Source organism: Amblyomma mixtum, chromosome 1 (genome assembly GCF_055824585.1).
Source record: "Amblyomma mixtum isolate Tamu chromosome 1, ASM5582458v1, whole genome shotgun sequence".
Lineage (NCBI taxonomy): Eukaryota > Metazoa > Arthropoda > Arachnida > Ixodida > Ixodidae > Amblyomma > Amblyomma mixtum.
This window is the reverse complement of record NC_143012.1, coordinates 246,662,979-246,672,666: the sequence shown is the minus strand read 5'-3', so window position 1 is coordinate 246,672,666 and position 9,688 is coordinate 246,662,979. Positions and strand designations below refer to the sequence as shown.

At 48.0% G+C, this 9,688-nt stretch overlaps 1 protein-coding gene across 1 annotated transcript; it reads left to right on the top strand.

Moving 5' to 3' along the window:
- The first annotated feature begins 3,366 nt into the window (after window positions 1–3,366).
- On the top strand, window positions 3,367–6,463 carry LOC149371408 (uncharacterized). The gene is made up of 3 exons (XM_089580027.1): window positions 3,367–3,586; window positions 4,510–4,791; window positions 6,285–6,463. Exons 1-3 carry the CDS (start codon window positions 3,367–3,369, stop codon window positions 6,461–6,463), a joined length of 681 nt encoding a protein of 226 aa, XP_089436153.1.
- The last annotated feature ends 3,225 nt before the right edge of the window (window positions 6,464–9,688 follow it).

Here is a 9,688-nt window from a genome sequence, read left to right as displayed (position 1 = left end):
AGGATTTGGAGGTAATAGTGAACGCACGTAATAATCTTAACGCATCACAGAAACTATGTAACCTACTTAGAATGTGGCACTAGCTCATAAACTTAGGAGGGTCAAAGTCACTAAGAGAATTATGAAGACTACTACTCCAGAACTGCATTCTTCTCGTGAGAGAAAAGAGAAGTATATATTTTACTGCAGAACGTGGCAGATATTACAAATATAGTAATTAAGTACGATACTAAATGTTGTTAGAGACATTGTTTTAGGTCTGGAGTGCCTTGACGGCGCCGCCACCAATATGTGTGCAGAAAAAAAGAGGGCAGTACACTCCTGCTACTTATTGCACTATAAGACAATCTAGCCGAGTTAGAATAGCTGTTGTTATATCTGACACTATCACCAAAGATGGCAGTACTACCTTCAAACTATGACATGCGGCAATGGCATTGCGTCTCGGACACATTGAGACACCGTGACCACACAGCTCGTTTCGAAAGAACATGGAGGCGTGCAAACTCGACAACCGTCGGAACAAAAAAACGCACACTTCCCGCAAGTGCGGAGACCCCACGATACTCCTCAGCCCCTTGCAGCTTCCGCCCAAAGGAAAAAAATGCCCGTGACCGAAAAAACAAAGAAAAGGCAGCCCTCGCACTTGCAGGCGTGCCGGCTGGGCTAAGGGATGATTGTGGTCTTGCGGGGAAGGGAAAGTTCTACAGGCGCACGAAGGGCGAGCAGAGTTTAGAGCGAGACTACTGCGCCGGATAGGTGAGCAACTGATGGGTGAAATTTTTGAAGTTGCATCATCAATTTTCACATGGCGCGAAAAAACAGGGTCGCAGTTATTGGAAGGGGTCCCGGTGACGTCACTAGCCAAGAGGCTATAAAAACTACTAACCGTTAATAAAGCTCGTTGATTCTTCTTCGCCAACCACCTGTCGATTCAGTACAGTGGCGACGAGGGGCCCACCGCCGGGCATGGGCTGCTCCATGGCAGCCCACGTTGGACCGCCGGGTTTCGACGAAGTGGAAGACAGTTGGGAAGCATACCAAGTACGCCTGCAGTCTTATTTCGAAGCCTACGAAATCGATGATTGCAAGAAACGACGGGAGCTTCTAAGGACAGCTTTAAGTACAGCAACAGTCGGCATAATAACGGGGCGTTTCGCGCCACCAAAGATTCAATAGCTTACCTACGAGAAACTGGTTCAGCTACAGACTGAGAATTTTGCACCGCAGGACAGTGAAATAGCGGAGTCTTACAAGTTCTTCACCAGGTATCAGCATCCTGACGAAACAACGAAGGACTTCATTGTCGCGATTCGGAAGATGGTCTGCGGTTGCAACTTCGGAGAGTCAAGGGACAGGGTGCAACGAGACACACTAGTTTGCGGCCTGTGTGACGCTGCAGTTCAGCGAGCACTCTTGTCAAGATCATCGCTGACACTCAAAGAAGCAGAGGAAGCAGCTTTAGCGGAGGAGGTGGCAGCCCTCAACGTGGATCACATGGATAATACAAAGGGTCATGGCAACGTTCACGCTGTGAAGAGCAAGCTGCAGGGTCTACCGCATTACCAGAATACTCGGCTGCATACTTCACCTAGACCAAGCGATTGTGTGGTTTGTTCGTGTTGCGGTAGCACTGGGCACAAAGCAGCGAAATGGAAGTTTCGCCGGGCGGAGTGTTTTTGCTGCCGACGCAAAGGGCCTCTAGCGAAGATGTGTGTACTGCAACAACCAGGAGTGGCACATTGCGAAGAGCATTCTTCAGAGAGTGACAGCGAGCTTTATCTACTAAATGTGTACACTGCGTCTGTTAACCTGGTCAAGCCCGTGGTTCGTACCTCCGACTGGAGCGGAATTCCACTCAAGATGCAAGTAGTTCACCGGTCTCCATAACTACAGGGGGGGGGGGTTGACATACTGCAAGCGTCGGCATGCCTGGCCTGTGCTCCGCGAGACGCCTTTGGAGTTGTCCTGCTTTCTGGGCAAGCTTCCCGCGAAGGGGGAGCTCCGGCTTCCTCTCTCGTACGCGGGTAAAACTCTGGAAGCGATGCTAACCGTGCTGCAGTGTGACGGTCCGAACTTGTGCGGAGGCAACGTTATCAGCGCATTTGAACGTAACGGAAGGGCTGTCCTGAGCATTGTCGGCGAGGAAAGTACTGGTGAGAGGAATGTTCCGCATCAAGCTTCGGTTAGCGCGCTCTTAGAACAGTTTAGCGATCTGTTTACACCAAGCCTAGGGCGCATTGGTGGTCCCACAGTTCGTTTGCGGTTGCATGAAAATGCGGAGCCGCGATTCTGCAAAGCTCGTTCTGTGCCATATGCAGTGCGAGAGCAAGTGTCTAATGAAATAGACCGGCTTGTCAAAGAGGGCATTCTGTCGCCTATCGACAGTGCGGACTGGGCCACGCCTTTCGTTCCCGTTATCAAGAGGAATGGCTCCATTCGATTTTGTGGCGATTTCAATGTGACCGCGAATACAAGCATGTGTCACGGAGCAGTACCCATTGTCAAAAATACGGGATATTTTTGCTACCCTAAACAGGGGTGAAGTCTTCAGCACCATCGACTTGAAAGATGAGTACAATCAGTTGCCACTCGATGAGGAAACCAGGAAGCTATTGGTCGTAAACACGAAGAAAGGCCTGTTTTGCTTTAATCGACTTCCTTTTGGTGTGACCTCTGCTATTTTTCAGAGACGTATGGGAGGCATCCTGCAAGGCATTCCGGGCGTTCAAGTTTACCTGGACGATGTGGTAATCGCGGAGAAACGAGTGAACTCGGAGACGCTCCGTAAAGTTTTCGAACGTTTCCGGCAGCACGGTGTCAAGCTTCATCCGTAGAAATGTAAATTCAGGCAAGCAGAAGTTGAATTTCTGGGACATCGTATAAGTGCACAAGGATTGTTACCTAAGATAGACAACAAGGCCGCGATAGCAAAGATGCCGAAGCCAAACTGTGTTGCAGAACTGCGAGCATTCTTGGGCTTCGTAACCTATTATCACGTATTTCTGGGAAACTTGGCTACTGTTTTGAAGCCGCTGCATGAACTGCTAAGAAAGAACGCACGCTGGTAATGGGGAGTGAGACAAGATAACGCTTTCCGATTAACACAGCGGCTGCTACAGGAGGCAACGTTTTTGGTGCATTACGATCCCAATAAGCTACTTCCTTATCTTAGAAACCGATGCATTTTCGTGTGGCGTTAGCGCAGGGCTATATCACAGAGTAAATGGGCAAGATCTATCAATCGGGTTCCTATCATCAACTCTGCCACCGGCTGAGCAGAATTACGCGCAAATCGAAAGAGAGGCATCGGCTGTGTTCTTCGGTGTTACAAAACTCCGGGAATATCTACTCGGGAATCGGTTCATGCTCGTCACAAATCACAGGCCTCCCCTCGGCCTTTTCAGCCTTGTTAAGCTTGTTCCAGCCATTGCCGCTGCATGGATTCAGCGTTGGTTCCTCTTACTAAACGCCTACATCTACAAGATAGAGTTTAAGGCAGGGAAGGCGTTAATTCCGGCAGGCTTCCTCAGCCGTTCGCCTGTATGGCAGGCACATGACGCTAAAGCTGCAGAAGAGGACGCTAGTGAGTACGCCTTTCTGACCGATCACTTAACTCCGGCCTGCTGTCAGCGAGGGATCTGGCTACAATGACTGCGGACGATAGCCAACTCGCACAAGTCCGCGATTAAATTCAGAATGGCTGGCCACGACACTTGCAACCTGCTCAGGAGCCTTACGCGCATACATGCACAGGAAGGACGAACTGACGTCTAGCCATGGAATTGTGTACTGGGGCCATCGAGTGGTAATTCCGAGGAGTGCGCGGCTACCAATGCTGCGTATGTTGCATGATGCTCATCAAGGAGTAACGGCTATGAAGAGATTGGCCCGTTCTGCATTCTGGTACCCAGGACGCGATCAAGACATTGAGAAGCTGGCTAGCGCATGTCCAACGTGCGTAGAATGGGGCAGCTTGCCCCCTGCACGACATCCCGTGCCTTGGCCTGTAACAGCGGAGCCATGGTCTAGAATACATGTTGATTTTGCGGGTCCTGTGGAAGGTCACATGCTGATGATTGTGATAGATTCTCATACCAAATGGATCGAGGTCACTCTAATGAAGACTGCCAGTTCGGGAAAAACAATTGAGGCCCTGCAGACTAAGTTCAGCCGATTCGGCTTGCCGAGAACCCTTTGTGACAGACAACGGGCCGCAGTTTACTAGCGAGGAGTTCAGGATATATATGAAGCGCAATGACATCAGTCATATGCGGACAGCTCCCTACAAACCACAGTCTAACGGTCAGCCGGAAAGGGCGGTACGGACAGTGAAGCACGGGTTAAACAAAAACACGCGAGGTAGTTTGCAAGCTCACCTGGACCACCTTCTTTCTCATTATCAGCACACTCCCCTTCCCAACTGAAAGACTCCGGCTTCCATGCTTCTCGGATAACAGCCACGCTGTTTATTACACAATATGATATCACGACCCTTTCCTTCTGCAGATGAATACTACACCGGAAAACCGCTGCACAAGGAAATCTGGTTCAAGAACTACGGAGTGGGCGACAGATGGAAACCAGGCGTGGTAGAGTCCACCGAGGGCTCACGCATGACAACCGCAAGGTCAGCAGAGGGGCAGCAACATCGCCGCCACCTCGACCAACTAAAGACCAGGAGGATCAGTGTGGAAGGGGCTGACGTTAAGCTCCAGGCACCCACGGAAGCATCAATGGCTGAGGACAGCGCAAGCGCATTGGTGGAATCGCAGCCTCAAGGTCACGGCAGTAGGGAGAGTCGGTCTCAAGCAGGACCGGACAGTCAAACGGCGTCAGACGCGCAAGCCGAAGACTGTAGAAACGAAGCACAGAGAAGTTGTGAACCGCATGCGCTACGTGCAGGTGTCGTGCTTATCTTATATGAGGTCCACCGACCAAGCCATCTGTTATCGGCAGTCGTCCCGGAGACGTCCCTAGCCTAGAGGCTATAAAAACTACTAACCGTTAATAAAGCTCGTTGATTCTTCTTCGCCAACCACTTGTCGATTCACTACAAAGATTAGGAACACGCAGGGCATTACAGGAACCTACACATGGTATGGCATGCTTGAGCAGCCGGTCACGTGGTTTGTGTCGCTTCCCCAAACGGCTCTCAGCGTTCTACACTGCGTGACCAGGCACCGTGCACTTGACACGTTACTGCTTTGTACACCTGCACGTTCGCTGCACTACCGACGTAACTCCATCTCGATGACTTTACGAACCAAGGGAAGCTTCGAGGCTGCTTCATCGCACTAGCCCGAGACCTGCAAATCCGCCTAGTGTGATGGCGAGCTGCGCGTCATGGCGTTTGTGCATGCAAATAACTGATAGTTTGTGACAAGATACTAGCCGTCTATACCGTGTTGGCAACTCACGACGACAAAGAGAAGATTTTAGTGTAAGAATCAACGCCGGCCAAACGACAAGAAAGCGCCTTCGGAACGCTACCTACCTTGATGCTCAACATGCGCGGCCAATGTTCTATTGACGCCCGGTTTCAAAACATCCCCAACGCTGGACCGCTTCAATGAATTTTCTCGATTTCACGCCGCGAAACCGATGGTTTTAATGATTGATAAAGCTCGCCATGGAAAATTGTTAAAACAGTTGCTTGCAAAATAGCGTCATCGAGCATCAACGGCGTCACATGTAGTTGTTCAATACCATTGAAACGACCGCAAGCAGCACTCAGAGGGACGTATAGAAGGCCGATAATACAGGGCTGTTTTATCAGATACTGTCGGGAAAAACACATGTCTTTAAAGGTGGTACTCGCGCTTTTGGAAAGCACACGAAGCTTTATGTTACAGTGTTTATCTAGACGAATATGACAGCCGGTGACCGGTTGCTGCCAGTTGTCCTCAGGCAGTCTCGTAAATCAGGACGTCTTGGGAGTTACGTTCCTGTGCGCTGCAGAACACTGCAGAATATTTTGCCGACTGACATGACGTGAATTCGGCACTGACTGACAAAACAGAACAGAAAGCTCCCGCAACTCTACAGCGCACCAGCACAGTCTTCCCTGACTTCGGTGATATTACTCTTCTTACCACTGAATGCTACCTTCAAAATCCAGCCCCTAGATATGGGCGTCACTCCCGCGCGAAAAGTTTTGTGTGCTGACTTTTCAGTTTGGAGCGCTTTGTTTACCCCCATGGAAATAATTAAGGGCGCATGGATAGAATTTACTGTAGAGTGCATCACGAATTACTTCCGCAAGGATGGGTTTATGTGCCCAGGATGTACGGGCAAGGAGTTCGGAAGGCCTCGTGATCAGAAAAACAGGCATTTATCAGAATGGACCGCCGGTGCGCTGCTTGACGGAATTAATGTTGATCGTGGTGTCATCGCCGTTGCGGATGGTGATGCCGCCAGTGAAAGTCCATGCAATGAAGAAACCAATGTAGGAGAAGTATGATCATTTCCCGAATGCAAGCAATCCGATTAGGATAAGGAACGCTAGGCTGACATACAACTGGGTGGCCTGAGCGCTTCAACAGCAATAAAGTTCACCGTTCACAAAAGCAGCTTCCTGGCTATAGTTCACGGCTTTGGCGAGGAGCACATTACCGCCGAAGTAGGGTGTGCGTTAAAGTAGTGCGTGTCCATAACGGCATTTTTGTAATGAATTAAACGCTGTATTTAATTGACTGTATTTTTGTTTCTAAAGTTGGAAGTCCACATTGCAGGACCTTCGGAGCCAAGAAACGATTACGCCACATCAGTCGCGTTTATTATAAAACTGCTCGGCTGTATACCACGTGATCCCTTTTATAACAAGGCGAAAGCTTCGTTACCATATGAGTGGAACCATCAGTTGAGAAAAGAAGTTTGTCCGTACCCTACTGTGGTGCCGATGCAATATCAAGTGGCACAATGTTGCAGTGCATTAATATATGTGTGAAGAGTCGCGTCCTGTGGCCTACTGTTTGCGTAACTCTAATTTATGATGAATAAAGGATCAGTCAGCCATGTTCCTCGAACATTTAAAGAAAAAAAATCAAGTTTTCAGTCACTCATCCTTTAAACCGTAAGGTTAACAAAAGCACGAAGAGATACAGGCAGTCATTGCTACTGTCGCTAGGTGGAACAAATACTTCTATTTGTTGTGTTTGCATTGTATTTGTACGTATTGTATGTATTGTATTGTATTTGTAGTAAGGGAGTAATTACTCATTGGCATCCACCCGAGCGCAGCCATACGGCTACAAAGGAAAGCTATACATTATTACAAATCTATTCCACCTTGGGGGATTCCCCTAAAAATTTGACCAACATTGTATTGTATTTGTATTTGTATGTATTTGTACCAACGCGTGCGGTTAGTTGGGGATTTTAATCCTCAAAATAGCACATGGCATAGAGTCCAGTGTAGAGTATCACGACATGAACAAAGAAGGAAGCGCTCATTCATGTTTCGGCAGTGTGGGGTCCCTTGATGTCGTGAAAGAGCAACTAAGAGCCTTGACGCTCAGCTCCGCTCAGTGAGAAAAGGAAATGCAGCTTCAAGTGTACATAGCCACCGATGACCCGCTGGTACGCCAAACTAAGAAAACCTCCTATCCTGTTTTACACGCACTAGACATGAATACTGTACTGCAAAGTTGAGCACATCTCATGGAATGCATGAAAAGGAGGCGAAATAAAAGACAACACTACAGAAGCTGAGGAGACTAAAGATGATTTTAGCCGGGCAGGTGATTGAAAGAGAAAAAATTTCCCCATATCGGCGAGCGACGGGGAGCTAAAGATATAGGAAAGGCTACCATTTTTTTTATGTCATTTGTTTACAATTTTTGATTTCAAGCTTACACCTGTGCATACATGAGCGTTATCCCTGCCTGCAAAAATAGCCTGTAGGAGCCACAAAGACTCAGTTCAACAGGCGATCAGACCGCGCGACTTCTTCGGGTCGAAATTCTCGAAAACCAATTCCGGAGCTTGCAAGATTTAAGAGTTTCACCGTTTGAAGATCTTCTCCGAAAATATACATCCGCGATTCCGAGCGACTGCATTCCTTGAACAGCTTACCACGCAGGAGAACTTCCCGCCACGTCTTCACTTCGAGATACTCTCCAGAAGGTTTTGAAAGGTTGCTTGCTATGACGAGAGAATGGCGAAAAGGATCAGAGACGAACGGTGGTGCGAGATCCCATCTTGGTATCCACAATTCTCCTTTGCAGCTTTCTATACAATGTGTAAGCCTGTAGCTTAAGGCTTGGCAGGGAAAAGACATGGGCAATAAAAAGAATTGCAAACAGGGCGGTACCTCTGCGCTCCTCTGTTCGCATGTCTTTTCGTCGCACTTGTACCTCGGTGGTAAGGAAAAGGCGCTAGAGTCATCCATCATACAGTAGTGGACGACTGGCCTCCTATGTACAAGTGCGATGAAAAGGAATACGAACAGCATGTGCGGTTAGCGCCGTGCTGTTCGAATGGCTTTTTATCGTGGCAGTACATGTTGTGAATGGGCATAACCGCTGAATAAGATTGCATACTGAGGGCCTTTGTGTAGAGCAGTTTTCTGCACCTACAATGACACGCGTTAAGGCAGCTGCGCTATTCTCTTTCTACAAGTGAGGGGTAGTGTAACATTACTTGCAATGATTAATCTTTTGCCAGCTATTTTTAATTATCGGTGCTGAAAAGTCACTGTAATTGAGGTGAATTTAGATTGAGAAAATGGTTTGAAGGTTTTCACACTTGCTCAGTCGGTAGAGAAAATAACACACAATGCTCAGACAAAAATATAAAGCAAGAAACTAGAAAACAGTACTCCAAAGTTATGCAACTTTGCCAAGGGAAAGGACAAACTTCAGTTTACACAGCAGTCAGTAGTAGGCGGCAGTATGTGGAGTATGCAGCTGTCAGGAAATTTTCAGTGTTCGAGTGCTTCACATATGGGTAATCATATCATATTACGTTTGATATTAAACATTAGGTTTCATTTGTGAGCTTCCAGCATTGTGAAAATTCGCTAAATATTTGCAAGGAAGCCAAATTTCGCTTTTAAATGCATTTGCACTAATCCAGTAAGTCCGAAAGCTTGCTTTCAAGCCTAGTGTATTGCAGTGGCGAGAGGCGCTTGCTTCTCGGTTCTTACGCCAGCTTAATAGGTTTGAGATGAGGCCTCTAGGAAGCTCGGTGCAAAGGCAACGTCCGCAAATGGCGTGGCGCAGTGCTTACAGTGACGAGTTCGTACCACGTGAACTCTTTTACTACGTTATGCGCTGCCACTTACTTTGTTTCTTAATCTAGGGAAGAAGATAGTCATCGCCAGTCATTCTGTCGTTATTGCTGCGACTAATGAGGCAAAAGAAATTGTATGGAGTGGGACAACGGAGGTGTAGGAGCCATTGAAATTATGGCGCCATTGTTATGGCAACACGTTAGCAGCGGAGGTTGCGTTCGCATCGAGCTTCCTGTGGCCCTAATGCGCTGAGTTCGTGTTCTGTGCGGAAAAAAAAGCACCAAATTTCGACGAGCTGCAGGGCGTCAGAAGGAACGAAAACTCTTTTTGTTTCAGACAGTCACATGGCATTGTCTTGACAGGGGTTTTAAAACCCGCCGTGTCGCTAACCAGCGTCTTACACTTTTACAAGGGTAATCAGTAAATTTTAGTTGATTAACTTGCTGATTAGCA

What these genes read in the sequence shown, in the direction of transcription:
- LOC149371408 (XM_089580027.1), top strand. Translation starts at nt 3,367, where the DNA reads ATGCTCGTCACAAATCACAGGCCTCCCCTCGGCCTTTTCAGCCTTGTT. An exon ending in AGCTGCAGAAGAGGACGCTA is followed by an intron (nt 3,587 to 4,509) that starts GTGAGTACGCCT and finishes TTCCTTCTGCAG; the next exon opens with ATGAATACTACACCGGAAAA. An exon ending in GCAGCCTCAAGGTCACGGCA is followed by an intron (nt 4,792 to 6,284) that starts GTAGGGAGAGTC and finishes TTATGTGCCCAG; the next exon opens with GATGTACGGGCAAGGAGTTC.